Source organism: Phascolarctos cinereus, unplaced genomic scaffold (assembly GCF_003287225.1).
Source record: "Phascolarctos cinereus isolate Bilbo 61053 unplaced genomic scaffold, phaCin_HiC Scaffold_3;HRSCAF=262, whole genome shotgun sequence".
Classification (NCBI taxonomy): domain Eukaryota; kingdom Metazoa; phylum Chordata; class Mammalia; order Diprotodontia; family Phascolarctidae; genus Phascolarctos; species Phascolarctos cinereus.
In genome coordinates this window covers 80,579,035-80,597,373 of record NW_027555736.1, presented here as the reverse complement: position 1 = coordinate 80,597,373, position 18,339 = coordinate 80,579,035, and the positions used below count along the sequence as shown (strand labels likewise).

Below are 18,339 nucleotides of genomic sequence, written 5' to 3'. Positions count from 1 at the left end.
AATTCTAAATCTTTTGATTGTATTTGTCAGAGGGTGTAGAATCTGTGGAGGGCATCCGAGTAACTCTTCCTATCTTTTGAAGGTTAAAAGGTTAGCCTCATGGCTTCCATATATCTCTTCCCTGCCCAGATTGTTAAATGTCCTTCCTCTCACTTAATTACTTTAGTCCTTTCCCTCACCTCCTCAGCCATATTTAAGATGCCATATTTATTTAAGTGCTATATTGAGACCTATCAAAAGAAGGGCATTCAGATGATGTCATGAGAAATGGTTGAATGTATTGATATTATAAGGCATGTAGCTTAGAGAAGAGAAGACTTAGGGGAGACATGTTATCCATCTTCAAAATAATTTCAAGGGCTCTCACACTGAAGAGGAAGTAGACTTGATCTTTTTGCTCCTAAGAGCAAAAGAGACAATGAATGGAAATTTAAAAGGAGGCAGACACTTAATATAAGTAACTTTCTTATAACTACAGCTAACAACAATGAAGGATATGTAAGCAGAATATCAAGTCAATAGAATTGCTTTATATACGAAAGCTGTGGATGTCAGTACTATATAGTAGGTGGAAGGTTGGATTGAATGACCTCTTAAGGTCTTTTCTAATTTCTGAGATTTGCTGATTTTAAATATCACATACACATACATTACACACGTAAGCTATTTTCTGAGTTAAGTAAGCATTTATAGGTTAATGGGAACCTATATAATGACATTTTTGTGGAAAAGATGTTTCCGGTCTAAAATAGCCCATTTAAATTGTTAATGACCTGTATATAAAAATATTTTACAATACTAATAACCATAACTTCTGTTTAAAACTAAATGTTAACTATGTGCTTTACTTCTAGCATGGTGCTTGTGTGAATGCAATGGATTTGTGGCAGTTCACACCTCTACATGAAGCAGCATCTAAGAATAGAGTTGAAGTGTGTTCTCTCCTGTTAAGCTATGGTGCAGATCCAACATTGCTAAATTGTCACAATAAAAGTGCCATTGATTTGGCTCCCACACCTCAGCTAAAAGAAAGATTAGCTTGTGAGTATATGTTGATGAATGTTAAACTAGAGTGCTTGTGGTTTTGCTAAAGTTGTTCACTTCTAAAATATGTTTAGTGTATATAGAACATTTTCTTTTACTGTAGACATGTAGAGTTTTTCCCTCTTGGAATAGTACCTGTTAAAACTCGGGAGCAAAAAAAAAAAACTCAGGGGCATCTCCTTTAAACAGAAAACTAAAATATCTTGAAGGGAATATGCTTCTCTTACTCAGTTTATGAAAATATTTAAATATATTAACTATTTTCAAATGAGCTTTATGAATCATGTGTCTATGTTGATGAGATTTTTGTGATTAAAACAATTTCCTCAATTTGTTTTAAATAAGACTTCTGAGTTATTTTATTCTGAATATAAAATTGGAGTCAGAGGACTTAGGTTTGGATCCTGGCTCTGCTGCTTAATACCTTTGTGACCTTTGGCAAGTCATGTAAACTCTCTGGGCCTCAGTTTCCTCATCTATAAAATGAGAGAATTGGACTAGATCTCTAGTCTCTTCCAACTCTAAATCTTTATCATTCTATGAACTGCTTTTATAATGTTGTTTAACATTTCTGTGGTAGTAAAAATGGTTCTGAAGTCTCATTTTCCATTGCTCATCACTGAAGTATGTGTTCACCTTTAGGTACAGATAGGTGATAAATTAGATAGTATGTTTGGAATGTTCACATATCCCCTAAGGCTCTGGAAATAATAGAGGATAGTGATTTCACAAGTTAAAATTTACTAAGCTGAAATTTTACAATATTGAAGTAGAATTATGGTGAACCTTGAGAAAATGCTACTTTTTAATCAGCTGGTGGCTTCTGGGGAATCTCAAATTGTCAAAGCCCTTCTTTGCTCCATAGGAACTAGCAAAACTGACAGCTACTAGTAGGCCTTGCTCTCTTCCCCTAAAGGTGAATACTAAAAACTGAACACTTCACGAACTGTTAATAAAGAAGTCAAATCCAACTTACATGCTGTCTGTTTTGTTCATTCCTGAACAAGCTGATTGGTTCCTACAAAAGTTACCTACTGGTTGAAAAGTACAAAGGTATTTTTTTTTCCATTTTTCTATACCTGTTGGTGAAAAGGTCGAACATTATTGATATATTCTGTTTCTTTAATTAAAAATGTTTTAGAGAGTTTCATCCAGATTATTCCCTGGACTGAGCATATTTTGAAGTTATCCAAGCCTGCTGAAAGCAGAAAGCTTTCCATAGAGCTAGATTGGAACTAAACTGGCCCATGAAAAAAGAGGGTTTAATGAGACAATTATTAGTCTTCTATTTTCTTGGATTTGGAATATTCTTGGAGCCTTCTTCCAGGTGTTCGTTATGGCATAGAAAGTAATTTTGAGGAAAATAATAAATATCTACCTTCACTAAAAAAACAAAACACAACACAAATGATAGTTTCATAGTTTTCTTTCAAACGCACATGGTTTTCTTCTAGATGAATTCAAAGGACATTCATTGCTGCAGGCTGCAAGAGAAGCTGATGTTGCTCGAATCAAAAAACATCTCTCTCTGGAGATAGTGAATTTCAAGCATCCCCAAACTCATGAAACAGCATTGGTAATAATTCAGATATGTGTTTTTGATTTTTTTAAGAACAGTGATTTAAAAAACTAAGCATAATGCGGTATGGCTTTCATTGGCTCCAAAGCAATCTTTTGAAGCTTTATGCATTTAACATTAGCTGTTTTTCATTAATGTTCAATGTACTGTCATTTTGTTAGAAATTTCCTCTCCGGAAGAAAGAAGAAAATTTCCTCTCTTGGCCATGTTTTATAAGAGTGTACCTTAAATCATTTGTAAAGTTCTTTTTGATACTTTTTTGTTATTAATTGGAGTTGGCCATTAACTTGCATTAAAATTCCATGAAATTGTTTGTTTCTAATATTTACACCAATGTGAGTACCATCTATTTCAGGGTACAGGTCATGATGCCCAGTATATAAATTGACTTTAAATTTCCCCTCATAAAAACTTGAGGTTTTATAGCTATAAAAATCTTTAACTGACAGAAAGTCTATATTCCCATCACCCCTTTCTTTCTTTTGGCTTCCAACCCCAAAGGACAGGCTATTTCTAGCACCATCTAGAATGTGACTAGCCAGACACCTGTTCTGAGATTCCCAGTCTGCAGCCACTGTTAGAATGAGCCAGGAGTACAAGTTCTACAAAGCTTACCTCCTGTAAAAGCAGTTAAGATGCCTAGCATAGAGGTCATCCCAAACTTGGGAGAAAGTTTTTTGTTTCTTTTGCCTTTTTATATCCAATATATTGTAACAATCTGAAAAGGAGTGTTGGTCGTACTTCTCATTTTAGCCATACCCATATGGAGTTTCTGTCATAATTCTCCTCAGATAGGAAGGAAATAGGAAAAGCAGGCCAGAATATCAGGTAGCTGAAGTTAACCTAGAATAATTTTTAAACTTTTTTTTTTTAAGAACTGTTATCCTTATTCATTTGTATCAAATAGAGGTGAAATTTCAAGGCAGTATTAAGTCAAATACTGAACATGGTAGAGCAGAGAACTCTTAACGTTGATTAAAAACACATATTTTTAAGTAATAATTTAGTCAATTATGATCTTTGATTATGTTACAATTTAAATTACTTAGCACTGTGCTGCTGCATCTCCATATCCCAAGAGAAAACAAGTCTGTGAACTGTTACTAAGAAAAGGAGCAAACATCAATGAAAAAACAAAAGAGTAAGTCTGTTTTCAGAAATAAGTCAAATGGGGTTCTCTGGCAAGTGCTGCATTCACTGACTTTTTATTTTTTCTCTAAAGATTCTTGACTCCTCTGCATGTGGCATCTGAAAAAGCTCATAATGATGTTGTTGAAGTAGTGGTGAAGCATGAAGCAAAGGTATCTCTTTCAAACAAATTGATTTCAAAAAGCATTTATTGAGGGACCTTCTACATGCTAGGTGCCATGCTCAGTGCTGAAAATGCAAGGAAACCATAGTCCCTACTTCCAAGGAGCTTACATTTGCATTGGAGGAATATAACATATACACAGATAAATTAGCACAAAGTCATTTCAGGGGTGGAAGAAGAATTCAGACAACAAGGAGCCTCAAACAAGACCTCATAGAAGAGGGGGCACTTGAGCTGGGCCTTAAAGAAGCCATTAAAAGGCTAGAGGTGGAACTTTGACCTGGCCTCTCCTGGTGACATTTCCAGTGTTTTTTTCCCACTATCCCACAGTGCTTAAGAAGATTGTTATAGTAGTTTAAGAGGGGAGTTATGGAGGCCTAAATTATATGAGGATGTAGGAACATGGTTGCAGTAGGAGTATTGTTAGTAACTTTAAATTAAGTAGCCATTTGGAGGAAATTTTGTTTTTATAGACGTGGTGTATAGATGACTATATTCTTGTCCTTTTAAGACCTAAAATAATCATTTATGTCCCAGTAACTGTTTAAAATAATAATTGGTAAAAGATAAATTACATTGTACTGTTTACAGATATTACCTTACATTAGAATACCACCATCTAGAATTTCCCTTTGTTCCCAAATAAGGATGTATTAAAATCTTCCCTCGAAATCTGCATGCTGTAGTATTAAAATATTCCGAAAGAAATGCTTTATTCTTCTCTGCCATGCTTTCCAAAGTTACACAGATTATTTTGTGGAAGTACTTACTAATGTCTAATCTAAATTTCTTCTGCTGTAATTGACTAAATGAATTGTGGTCACTTTTTAAAGGATGTGGCTTACTAAAGTATCAACATATTTGATGCTTAAAATTGAAGAAACGGATTGAAAGGGTAGTCAATTCCAGTTTTCATTTGAGGGTAATTTAGTGGAAATTTGGTGTTTTAATATTATTTAAAGAGCTATAATAATTGCCCTGAATTGGGCTTACAGTTTCCAGAAACTTCAGTTTATCCATTTCCTTTTCAGTTTCCAGTGGAAATAAAAAGCAACCTGTGTTATAGTCTCATTTGAAGATCATTGAGACATGGTTGTTGTGATCAACAGATTGACCACCCTATTACATAAAGTAGTTGACTGACTTCTCAAAATGTCCTAGTGACCTCAGCTCATTCATGAGCTATAATTATTTGTTTCTTTTACATAGTCATCTCCCCCAAAAGTACGAATCACATAGTTAGTAATGTTACTTCATATAATTAGATAGTACCATTGGGAGAAGCCAATACAAAGTTTCAAATATTTTTGTTAAAGAAAAATCTTAATGCTAGAAAGAGTACTATTTTGATATTTATAGTTAACATTTGTACATTGATGAAATCTTGCTGTAAATTAATTTAAAAATTGCTGTGACTAAAGGTTATGTAAGACTGTTTTCTAAAGAAGCAGTTTGGAATTGATTATTAGTAAATTAGCTTATCTTTCTTGGATTTTAATATCACTCTGCAATCTCAGTGGAATTTCTTATGCTTTTTTAAGGTTAATGCTTTAGATAATCTTGGTCAGACTTCACTTCATAGAGCTGCACACTGTGGTCATTTGCAGACATGCCGACTTCTCTTGAGCTATGGATGTGATCCTTCAATTGTATCTCTTCAAGGCTTCACAGCTTTACAAATGGGAAATGAAAATGTACAGCAACTTCTTCAGGGTATAAACATTTTTTATTATATGACCTTTAAAAGGAAAGTATATCAAGTCTTTTAAAAGAGTCCATGTGTCTTTTAACTATTAAACATTGAAGTATACAAAGAAGACAGTTTCTGAATTTGTTTTCCATTTCTTTTCTAATCAGATTGATATATTTCTTCTTAGGTGCTATTTTTAATTCACTTCTTAAAGCTTATTAGGATCTCTGAGTGGAGTAGCAGTTTTGATAAATATTATGGTAATCTAAACAATGGCAGGTCTTTCGTTGCTCTGTTTTATATCTGTTGTATATGCAGTATAGCACCTAGCACAATGCCTTACCATTTAGTAACATTCAGTAAATATTTGACTACCAAATAGTTAGATCAAGTATCTATTCATCTAGAATATCTGACAGAAAAGTAGTCAGGTAGGGCAAGATTACATCCCACTGCCTTGAATTTTTAAAGGCTTCCTTAGGGGGTTTAAGATAAGAAGCAGAAAAGTACTAACTTCCACATTTTTAGGATCTGCTTACAAGAAACAAATGCAGTGGCTTTGGTTTAGTTCACATGGGATGTAGTTTACAGAGAGAGTTTCTTATCCTTTTAGAAGCACATTGTATTATTCCTGCCTCTTTGTTACTGCTAGGGAGCCCTGCCAGTATTTCAGTTGTACCCCCATTGTTCATTTGAAATAGCTTGTTAAAAGACGGTGAACAGATTAACTTCTCAGTCACACACCTATCAATACCAGGGTGTGACTGAGAAGTTAACCTGTTCACCATCTTTTAACAAGCTATTTCAAATGAATGTGATTGTGCAGTTAACCTGAATGCCAGACCATTTCATCATCAGTACGAAAAGAACGACCTAATTCCCCTTACATAATATCTAAATAAATGTGGGGAGGTTGCATAATATATAATTGTGGATTGACTGATTTTTAAACTGTGAAATGGCTTAGAATGACCCATTTAACTTAACCGTGTATCATATATGAAACTTACTCAGCTGCCAAAGTTCTGTGGGGTGGGGGTAACACTTTGTAGAGGAGGAGCAAAAGAAGTCATATTTGAGAATACTAGTCTCACTTTTTAGTGAGATTTCAAATTATTTGTAATGATAATTTATATTAATCTAACCGAGTTACACAGTAGGCCTCCATTTACCATATAATCTGTGGTTATTTGGTGTTTGAATTACGTATGATCATGTATTCTCACATAACCATATTATATCTAGGCACATAGGGGATTTAAAATAATACTGTTGATATTTTCATCTGGCAGAGTCCCCCCTAACCCTACATGCTGGAAGAAAGACTAGGAAAAGGCAAAAAAGAAAAAAGGACCCAAACTGAGAGACTGATCAATACTTCTTATGTTCCACATAGGAATTAAGAATTTTTTTCTTCTTTTTAGAGGGGCTCCCATTGAGTAATTCAGATGCAGACAGACAGTTGCTGGAAGCTGCAAAGGCTGGAGATGTAGAAACTGTAAAAGTAAGATATAAATTTGTTTTTCTAAGTATGTTTATTAAATTTGTGGTTCAGAATATATGGATTTTCCCTCCAGATAATATGATTTGTCATATTACTTCAAAAAAGAAAAAAAATTCTTAAATAGATCCTTAAGTCCCCTTCTGTTCTTTGCTAGTTTATGTCTATGTGTCCCATCTCTCCCACAAGTACGGGTTTTTGAGTAATATAAGAAAAAGATTTACCCTCAATCTGACATTTACATTAGTATACATAAGCAGACCTTTAAAGTTTTAATAAATATCTTCCCCCAAACAAGGTCCAACTAGACCCCATATTTTCTACTCCTTTCCTGCTTTGATACTGCTATTAATTAAATGTAAAACAAACTCTGGAGGTTTTTAGCCAAATGTGTTGTCTAAAGAGGTATTTGGGTATTCACTGGTGTGGTTTGAGTATGTTGAGTCAGTCCTCAGGAGAATATTTACAGAATCTATTGAAAAGGATCCTGGATTCTCTAATCCAGCCTGAACCTAAGTAAGTATCCTGTCTGCAATATCCTTACCTGTGGTTATTTCCACTTAGAAATACATTCATTAGGGGCAGCTAGATGGTGCAGTGGATAGAGCACCATCCCTGGAGTGAGGAGGAGCTGAGTTCAAATCCAGTCTCAGACACATGATACTCACTAGCTGTGTGGCCCTTGGCAAGTCACTTAACCCCAATTGCCTCACAAAAAAAAAAGAAAGAAAGAAATACTTGCATTAATGGGAAACCTACTTCCTCCTGAGGCATCCACTTTGGGACAGCTTTTTTTATTGAGGAGTTTTTTCTCCATACACTGAGCCTCAATCTTTCTCTCTTACAACTTCCATAAGAACATAAAGTCAGCTACCATAGCCCGCCATAGTTTTTTTCTTCAGACTAAATTTCCCCCAGTTCTTTCAGTTGATCCTCATGGGAGAAGGTCCCCAGCTTCCCTGAACAAGTTTCAGTTTGTCAGTCCTTAAGAGGATCTAGGAGAGGTCTCATTGAATTGTGTACTCCCTCCAAGTGTTCCAGTTCTAGCCCTTGCACATGTTCTCCACCTACAGGATTCTATTCCATGTTCTTCTGCCAGTTTCCCCATAGAGCACCTATCCAGTGTTGTGAAGGACTTCCTCTAGGTCATAAGACAGTTATCCACTTTCTTTTCTGATGATGCATTTCCTGCATGTTATCTTTTATACCAGTTCTGATTCGTCTGGAGGAGTTGTGTAGCACTTTTCCAGGTTACCAAATGCAGTCGAGCCAGTTCTTCTTTTTAATTCTGAGGCTGTTCTGTTGTCCATATGCAGCAATCAATCAATAAACATTTATTGTATCTGCTATATATTAGACACTGGGGATATAACTGTAAATAATCCCTACTCACAAAGAGTATACTTTCAAATAAGGGGAACAATGAGGAGCAATAAGAATAATAACAAATATATTTATAGTATGTATGTATAGGGGTTAGTTAGGGTTAGAGATTGGACCTATAATTTAATTGGTATAGGGAGCTCCTAGTGGGGGGAAAAAAAAACTTCCTCTCCTGATGCAAGCAGGCACCTTCTCTGCAGCTTAATCTTAGAGAGTTTCCTGAGGGTACAGTGATGTTAAGTAACTTGCCCAGGGTCATACAGTCTCTTTCTTTCTGGGGCAAAACTTGAACTGAGGTCTTCTGACTCCTAGATCAGTTCTCTACCCACTGTACTGGCATGCCACATGTTTATAACATCTTTTTAAAAATATAAATTGTAAATTATTTCTGAAATATCACAGGAAATGTCATATGTCTTCATTAGATTATTTACATAAAATGCTAGTAATTGTGTTAGGTATCAGCTTTAATAAATCCTAGTATTTGAAGATAAGGGTTTTGATAAAAGCTTTTGAGTACTGAAGGGGAAATAATGATAAAAGTAGGAACAAAGCAGAGTCATCAGAAACTTAGTTGAATATTTCACAAATCAATAAAGCAAGCAAGGAAAATCACTGCTTATTTTCCTCAGAGAATGTGCTAACTAACATTCTTGTTAATCCTGCAGAAACTGTGCACTGCCCAGAGCGTCAACTGCCGAGACATTGAAGGGCGGCAGTCTACGCCACTTCATTTCGCAGCGGGATACAACAGAGTATCTGTGGTCGAATACCTGCTACAGCATGGAGCTGATGTGCATGCTAAAGATAAAGGGTAAATAAAGAGCATTTAGTATGACCTGATTTTTCTTTTTTGTCCCCTCAACATAGTAGAAATTTTTTATGAGAATTTGGAATAGTAAAGGAAAGCAAGATAGGTAACACTGCTTTATTTCAGTTTTGTGTTAGAAATATTTTTCCTCTATATAGGTAGACATCTGATACCCTGTTTTAATACTAATCACAGAATTAAGGTTGCTGTGAAATTTAGTGCTGTCTATACCTAACTTTATGTTAGTAACTTTCTAAGCAAATTACTTGGGGGAAAAAACCTTGAAAACCAGCCATCTGTTACCCTGACTGTTTAATTTTTTCCAGTGGCCTCGTGCCTTTGCACAATGCATGTTCTTATGGACATTATGAAGTTGCGGAATTGCTTGTTAAACACGGAGCAGTGGTTAATGTAGCTGATTTGTGGAAATTCACACCTTTACATGAAGCTGCAGCAAAAGGCAAATATGAGATTTGTAAACTTCTTCTACAGGTATAGTCAAGTATTTAAATTGTATATAATGAATATAATTTATGAACCATGTTTAATGATATGATATGGTTTTGGATAAGGCACTTCACTATTCTGGGCCCCTTTTTTCTCATCTGTCAAACAAGAACATTAGACTAAATAATCCCAGAGTTCCTGTGTCCAAGTGGATAGAGAGCTGGACCTGGAATCGAGGAGACCTGAGTTCAAATTTAACCTTATACACTTAGTAGCTATGTGACTCTAGGCAAGTCACTTAACCATTGATTGCCTTAATTTCCTCAGTGTAAAATGGGGATAATAATAACATCTATCTTCCAGGGTAAAAAAAAAAAGTAAAATGTTTAGCGCAGTGCTTGCCACATAGTAGGTACTATATAAATGCTTTTTCTTTTCCTCCTCTTCCCTTTCATGATCTTATAAGCCTATGGTATTTCCAATAGCAATACTAAACTTACACTGCCTAAGAAAAAGAGCCAATTTCATTGTCTAATTCTCTCTAGGGAGGCATACTATTTCAAATTTCCCATACCAAGTTTAAATCCACGGACTATTACTTGTTAACTATGTGATGTTGGACATTTTAACCTCTCAAACTCAATTTCTTTTTCTGTGAAATGGGAATGATATTTTAACTAAACTTTCTCACTAAATTCTTATGGGAGAAAAGCTTTGCAAGCCTTGAAATACTATAGAATTACAGGTTATTTATTATAAGTTTTAAAGTTTATTTTAAACTTAAATACAAAATAAGAAAAGAAAACATTACCATGTATGCAGCAGAACATAAGAGAGGGTTCAATATAAAACAATAAATTTCCATTTTGAGAAAACCTATATAATAAATTCTTCACATTGTTTTCAAAACTGTCCAGCTTTCCTTTTCTTCCTTGTAGATTTTCTTTTGTTCTCTCCTGCCTACTTTTTACTTTTTTTCCCCTCTCCACTTTCCAAAGAAGGCTACAATTAAGTGCAGATCTCTCTCTCTTTCTCTCTCTCTCTCTCTCTCTCTCTCTCTCTCTCTCTCTCTCTCTCTCTCTCTCTCTCTCTCTCTCTCTCTCTCTCTTTCTCTCCCTTTCTCTCTCTCCCTCTCTCCCCACCCCTTCCTTTCCTCCCTCCCTCTCTATCTTTTTTTATATATATACACACACACATACACATATGTGATTAGATATCTATAAACATACATATGCATACACATATACGCTCACACATATACGTAAGACCATACTATGCTTATTTCTATTTGTCATCTGTTTCTTTGAAGGTAGGTAGCATCTTCTTTCATAAGTCCAAGAATTTCCATGTTTTTCTAAACCAACCAGCTTATCATTTCCTACACCACAGCAGTATTCCAACCCAATCACATTCTGGCTGAGAGATTGTCTATGAAAGTTTTTTCCCCCCAATTTTCTGCATTCTTGGCTGCATAGGTTTTATTTATACAAGAAAATTTTAATTTAAATAATCAAAATTATCCATTTTACACTTCAACAATGCCCTTACCTTATAATGTAGTTTAAGGTCTGATACTACTGAATCTTCCTGTGATACTTTTTTAATCAGATGATGTTCATAGTGAAAAATGTTGGGAATCATTGGATTAAATTATCTCTAATGCCTCTTCCGTCTCTAAGTCCTATAATTCTGTAAGACATTTTTACTTCCTTTGAATCATTAATTGTGGAATCACACAGAATAGTTCATCCTTTGAAGTACTCATAGGATTCAGAGCCAGAAGGGAATATGAGAGGTCCTTTCCTCCAGTCTTCTCATGTTATAAATGAAGAAACTGAAGACCAGAGTTTAAAGGACTTGTCTGAGGTCACCATGGTAGTAAGGAGAACAGTTAGAATCTGAAGCTCAGTTATTTTGACTCCAAATCCAGTGTGTTTCCTACTGTACCTTCTGGGGTGAGTTCTCTGGTTATCATTTCTAAGAAGCTAATACAGTCTGTCATCCTAAATCAGCCTATCCACATTTCTTCTTAAACCTCAGAATAGCTAAAGAGTCAGCTTATTATTTAGCTTTATTCACACATGGAATTAGTGGCTCACTGTAGCTATTTAAATTTTTTTTCCTAAGACCTGTAGCCTTAGAATTGTCTAGAAGTACTATTAACATATTTATATACTTAGTTACTTCATAAGTCTGCAATTTTCTTAGGGTGGAATAACCCTTGCCCTGATTTAATTCTCAGCCAGACTATAACTGGCATTAAACTTGCATCCAACGTATAGTATCAAATTTGTATGTAATTCTTAATGAACAACAAGTGGTAGTTTGCAGCATGTGTTCACAAATATTAATCATTGTCTTCAAAAATAAACTGGAGATTTGATTTGGTTTTTTATTCTTATTTTTTCATGTAAACTAAACAGTAAAAATAAAATCATCCTTAAAAGTAAACATTCAGAGGACAAGCAAGATACTTTTCTTTGGCGTAATTACATTGATTTTTCTTCTGACAAAATCTCAGCTTTCATACCTTTCTAATTTTCGTGTTCTTAGCATGGAGCAGACCCTACAAAGAAAAACCGAGATGGAAATACTCCTTTGGACCTTGTTAAGGATGGAGATACAGATATCCAGGATCTGCTTAGGGGAGATGCAGCTTTGTTAGATGCAGCCAAAAAGGGCTGCTTAGCTAGAGTAAAGAAGTTGTCCTCACCTGATAATGTAAATTGCCGGGATACTCAGGGCCGACATTCAACCCCATTACATTTAGCAGGTAAGTGAATAAGATTTCCCAGAGTCATTATGGTGACAGATAAGAATCTTTTAGGATAAATTATTGCCTCTTTGTGACCTTAAAATATTAAAAAGTTTTTCTAAGGCTTTTAGCCTTAGAATAGTCTAGGTGTGCTATTTACATATTCATATACTTAGTTACTTCATAGGTCTGTAATTTCCTTAGCATGAGGTAGCACTTGCTTATTCAAGTCTTAACCAGTCTATAGCTTACTAGATGATCTTCAGCAATCAGCAAGAATTTATTAGATGCCTACTGTGCGTCAGGAACATGGCTCACAAAGACAAAAAATTAAACCATCCCTTCTCTCTGGGAGCTCACATTGTATCAAGGAATACAACAGTGTGCAAATAAGTGTATATCCTAAAAAAAAAATGGTGATTTGGTAGGGAGAAATATGACTTCCTGAGGGAATCAGAGAAACCCTCATATAGGTGGCCCTTAAGATGAGCTTTAAAGAAAACCAGGGATTATGAGAAGCAAAGGTGAGGGAAGATTGTGTTTCAGATAGGGAGACAGCCTATGCAAAAATAGATGGGAGAGGCGGAATGTTGTGCATGAATAATAGTAAGAAAGCCAGTTTAAGCCCTTATTATAGCTGAAAAATTTATCAGTCAACCTATTGACAAGCCTCTCCATACTTAGACTTGAATAGATTAAGACAATCCACCACTGGGCCTATACTTAAAGTCTTTTTAGTTTGATAGGACCTGCCAAAACTGGTGTTCCACTGGCATAACCTTCAGGAACTCAGGTATGTGGAAGGATAGTTGTATAAATCAACCTGATGTCAATGTTGTACATCTTTGAGTAAAAGTTTAATAGATTAGATTGTTTCCACACTGAAATAGTAACTTCCATTTGCCATGGTGTTTGAATCTTCCAAGTCACCATGTTGCTTGAGTCACCTATCTTTCTTTCATAAATCAATCAACCAAGTATTTATCAAATATCTAGGGTGTGCTAAGCACTGGAGTTACAGAGATATCAATGAAATAATTCCTGCCTTCAAGGAGCTTACATTCTGTTGGGAGAGACACTTTGTATATATATACAAAATACAAGGCAGTTTGGGGAGGAAAGGTACTAGGAGTTGTGTAATAACAGATAAAGCTTCATGTATAAAGTGGATAGGTTTTCACCTGTGGAGAAAAAAGGGAAGAAAATAGATTCCTATTTAAATAAGCCTCCTAGGAAGTAGAAGCTAACAGTTCTTGTGAAAGTTGATAATTCAGGTTTTTTTCCCTATGATCCTGTCGAGAGTAGAAGGGGACCTGAGTCTCACAGGAGATAAATTAATCCACTTAAAGCTTTTCTATTCCAAATCTGTTTTTTTTAACTGCATATCTTTACTAGTACATGTGTACAGTAGTATGTTTTCACTATAGCTTTGCCAACAGAGTAGTGCAATAGATTTGAGGTCACAGGACCTGTATAACCATGGACAAATCACTAAACATCTCTGGATCTATGTTCTCATCTGTAAAAATGAGAGTGTTGGAGTAGATGACTTCTGAGGTCCTTTCCATCTCCAAATATGTAATTTAAACTATGTTAAAGAGGTATGGAAGGTTGCCTGTAAGATACAGCTAATGGAGTGTTATAAGGAAGTTTGGGGTTTTGTGGTTTGTTTTATTTTGTTTTTAACACTCTCACTATATTTTTGCAATGAAATACGTTTTCTCTGTTCTCAAATATTTTTGGCTGTTAGCAGTTTCTGGCACTATACAAAATGGTATTTTCAGTATGAAATCTCCTTACACATACGTATCTGTTTTGTAAATTGAAGTGTAACTACATTTGATTTTTTTAATGTAACTTTATCCCCCTTATTTTTCTATATAAGCTGGTTACAACAATTTAGAAGTTGCAGAATATCTGTTGCAACATGGAGCTGATGTGAATGCCCAAGACAAAGGTGGTCTAATTCCATTACATAACGCAGCATCGTATGGGGTAAGCTGTCCTTTGACACCTAAAAAATCTTTGGGAACTTTTGGTGCAGTCTATAGAGATCATGGAGACATGGCTGTAATAGAGTATTATGTGTATAACTCTTGAGTTATTAAATTCAAATTATATTGAACTCCTTCAATAGAATAGTATGAATAATTAGGCACAACTGATACCTCTTATATTCAACAGCTGTCCTTGCACAAAATTAGAAAATGATTAAAACAACATAGTTCTTTTAGCTGGTTACCTCAGGTTACCAAAATTTATTATGATGATAACTAAATACTTAGAGTGTTAAAAAAAGAGTGCATTCCTTTTTAAAATTTCCAGAGTACATTTAAGAAATAAAGATGGTGTACAATTGTATTTTCTTCCTTGAGAAACTAATGTGATGGGAGAAACTGATATCTCAAATGCCATATACATTTCCATTAACAGCATGTTGATGTAGCAGCGTTACTCATCAAGTATAATGCTTGTGTAAATGCCACGGATAAATGGGCTTTCACCCCTCTGCATGAAGCAGCCCAGAAGGGGAGAACCCAACTTTGTGCCTTGTTGTTGGCACATGGAGCTGACCCTACACTGAAAAACCAGGAAGGACAAACCCCATTGGACTTGGTTACTGTAAGTCATGGATTCTTTTTATTCCTAACAACAGCTGGATTTCTAAGATAACTTATGTTTACAGAATGCTTTGAGGGTTAGAGAGCATTTTCTCTGCAGCAGACCTGAAGGAAGTCATATGATATAGTATCTCTTGAAACTGAAACTCAGAGAAATAAAATGATTTTCACACAGCTAGTGACTATTGTAATAAGGACTTTAAGAAAGATCTTCTTAGCCCTAGTTCAGGATTCTGCCCTAAAGTTTTCATTTTCTGGATATTAAAAATTAATTGGTAAAAATTAGTATGTATAGAAGCATACTATTTTCCACTTTGTTTTTTTGTTTTTAATTCGCATCTTCTTGCACAAAATGACAAATATGGAAATGTTGTTCATAATTGCATGTGTATTACCTATATCAAATTACTTACTGACTTGGAGGAGAAAGGGAAGGATAGAATTTGGAACTCAAAACTTTTTTTAAAAATGTTAAAAACTGGTTTTACATGTAATTGGGGGAAAAAATAAAATATTTTTTTAAATGGTTAAAAAAACTAGTAGGTATATTCAATCAGGTTAGTTTTTACTGAATAGTTACTCTGTGTCTAGCACTGTGCCACATTCTTTCTTAGAATATGGAAAAAGTAGGTCCCTGCTCTCAAAGAGCTCACAGTTTACTGTGTATTTGTGAAGACAAGACAAAACACATGGAAAAAGAGTCCCACTCCTTTCTCTTCCTTCTTGGCCATACTTCTCCATGTAAATTTCCCTTCTGTTTTTACTTCTTTTCTCATCCCTTACTTGCCACCACAGTTGTAAGGAATTTCCTGCTCCCTTTTCCAGCAATGGAGCTTCTTTCGTCTGTCCCAACAAGAACACCCAAAGCTCATGTTATTTGCCCTTCTTCCCAGTTCCCAATTACCCTGATGAAAGTCCCTTCCCCATTTAGGGCAAGGATTAGAAAACCTTGGTGGTATTTGGGGTACATTTTCCCCTGGAAATAATGACAACTATAGTAGTTTTGATACTCTATGTAGCCAAATTAGGGATTAAATCAGTTTCTGTGGGCAACTGAAGATCTGTGAATGCTTCTATAGGAAAATGAGTTCTAAATTCCAGACAACCTTCTTAAAAGCAGTATTTGGAAAACAGACTATTTCTATAAGTCAGAAATTGCTATCTTTATTAACTAAATGATGAATTGGGTAGCATAGACTACCTGAGCCATAGGAATAAAGAGGAGAAAAATGAGTAGCCATTGTAATATATCAGTATAAATCTGTGTCTGATAAGAGGTAATGATCAGCAGCTTAATGTTTTAATTGAATTTTGAAAATGAAATAACTATCAATTTTTTTAAATTGAAATTATTATGCTTCCAGATTTGAGGACATTTGGCCAGCCAAATAGACTTTCTCTAGAAAAGAATGTTCTTTTACTTAAAGAATTGCATTGCTTCTCGAGACAAACATGATAACATTGCATTGAACATTTTCTTGAACATGTTACGTTGTTATTCATTTTGGTTAAACTAAGTATAGGTTGAAGAGGTTGCATTGATGCAATACAATACAATTAAATCAGCCTTTGTAATTGAAAGGATTACGTACTGTGCAGATTCAGTTTAGATTTGGATCTCAAAATACAATGACACGTACTCAGGATAAACTTAACAAATAATCACATTTATTTACAATGATAAGAATGATTAAAAACCACACAAGCAATAAAGATAATAATATTCAATGCAATAAGTAATAATCAACATAAAGGAAAGTAGGAATAAGAAAAGAAAGGATACACACTCACTGACCAGGCGAGCTCAAATACCTAATAGACCGGGGAGACTGGAGAACGGTCAAGAGATCTGGTCAGGGAGGCCAACGGAGAAGCATCCTACCCTGAAACACAATAAAGGCCATATACGCATTCTGCCTCCGGCAGAGAATCAGCCTCCCTATCTCTGCAACCAAAGTCTCCAAAATCCCCCTTTCCAATGACCCTTTTTATATCCATGTAAACCAGGGAAAAATACTCTCAATATTATGTTTTGTGTACGTATCCTTGGTGAGTGCTCAGATCCAAGGTACATACACATTCTAACAATGGTTGGAGCTTGATCAGAGCCTCAACTGTTTATTGTGTAATTGTCCAAGGAGTGATCAGTTCCTTGGACAATTACATGCTTTTCTCAAGAAAAATGTTCCTTGAGATAGATTGTTTTCCCAGGTAACATTGTTTAGTTGTTATCTAATGTTCCAGTCTCCTTGATCCTGGCCACACTTTGATGACTCCATTTTATCTTTATGTCAGGTCGTGAGACAGTCACACTGTTAGGTCATAAGACGGTTACACAGGAAGCTGGGGAGGATCTATCCTCCTCAGTTTCCCTTACAGCCTTTTCGTGATCTTTTTTTGTGCCATCCTCCATACACTCCATACAGTAAAAGTGAAGATTTTATTCGTAATGAGCTACGTTTGACAAATTTATCTTGATTTTTCCAGAGCATATTTGTTTTCCGTGAATGTTGACTTGTTTGCCTTTATTTTTTAAAATGTTATGAACTAGCCTTTTTTACAAGTCTATGTCTATTTCTAGTGTATTTTAGTGACTTCATATTTTAAAAGTAAGAGATGACTATCCATTATGTCTATAATTTTTCTGTTTTGACCCCTAGGCAGATGATGTTAGTGCTCTTTTGACAGCAGCCATGCCACCTTCTGCCTTGCCATGTTGTTACAAACCACAAGTCATCAATGGTCTGAGAAGCACAGGAGCTACATCAGATGCTCTGTCATCAGTTCCCTCCAGTCCATCCACCCTCTCTGCAGCCAGTAGTCTTGACAATTTATCTGGTAGTTTTTCTGAACTCTCTTCAGTTGTTAATTCAAGTGTAACAGAGGGTGCTTCAGGTCTGGAAAAAAAGGAAGGTAAGACAGTTTTCCAATGAAAAACTTTAGATGAAGATTATTGTCTCACATTTTGCATGAGTGCTGGAAAAATGTGTCATACTAGAAATGCAGAAATCAGTACCTAATTCAGCTGTCAGAAGATTGAACTCTTCTTGCTTTTCTTTTAGTTGTGATGAGTAAATAGTCATCATTTTATTATATACCCTCCTTCCAAGCAAGAATTGACAAGCTAGACACTGCCATTTCAGTGATGTTCCTAAGTGTGAATATTCTTCCTGAAGGTTAGCAACGCTCGTTAGGC

The 18,339-nt window shown here is 35.3% G+C and overlaps 1 protein-coding gene across 2 annotated transcripts in view; it reads left to right on the top strand.

The window, feature by feature from the left end:
• Positions 1-18,339, top strand: part of TNKS2 (tankyrase 2) — a 57,908-nt gene that overhangs the window by 22,739 nt on the left and 16,830 nt on the right. The window contains exons 8-19 of one of the 2 annotated variants that reach the window (XM_020964100.2): positions 855-1,041; positions 2,499-2,620; positions 3,673-3,764; positions 3,846-3,924; positions 5,543-5,648; positions 7,050-7,129; positions 9,178-9,323; positions 9,647-9,812; positions 12,321-12,540; positions 14,408-14,517; positions 14,956-15,144; positions 17,804-18,056. In XM_020964100.2, the coding sequence (XP_020819759.1) occupies positions 855-1,041; positions 2,499-2,620; positions 3,673-3,764; positions 3,846-3,924; positions 5,543-5,648; positions 7,050-7,129; positions 9,178-9,323; positions 9,647-9,812; positions 12,321-12,540; positions 14,408-14,517; positions 14,956-15,144; positions 17,804-18,056 (1,750 nt within the window). Of the gene's footprint in view, positions 1-854; positions 1,042-2,498; positions 2,621-3,672; positions 3,765-3,845; positions 3,925-5,476; positions 5,649-7,049; positions 7,130-9,177; positions 9,324-9,646; positions 9,813-12,320; positions 12,541-14,407; positions 14,518-14,955; positions 15,145-17,803; positions 18,057-18,339 lie in introns of both variants that reach the window. The other variant, XM_020964099.2, reaches the window with a different exon arrangement.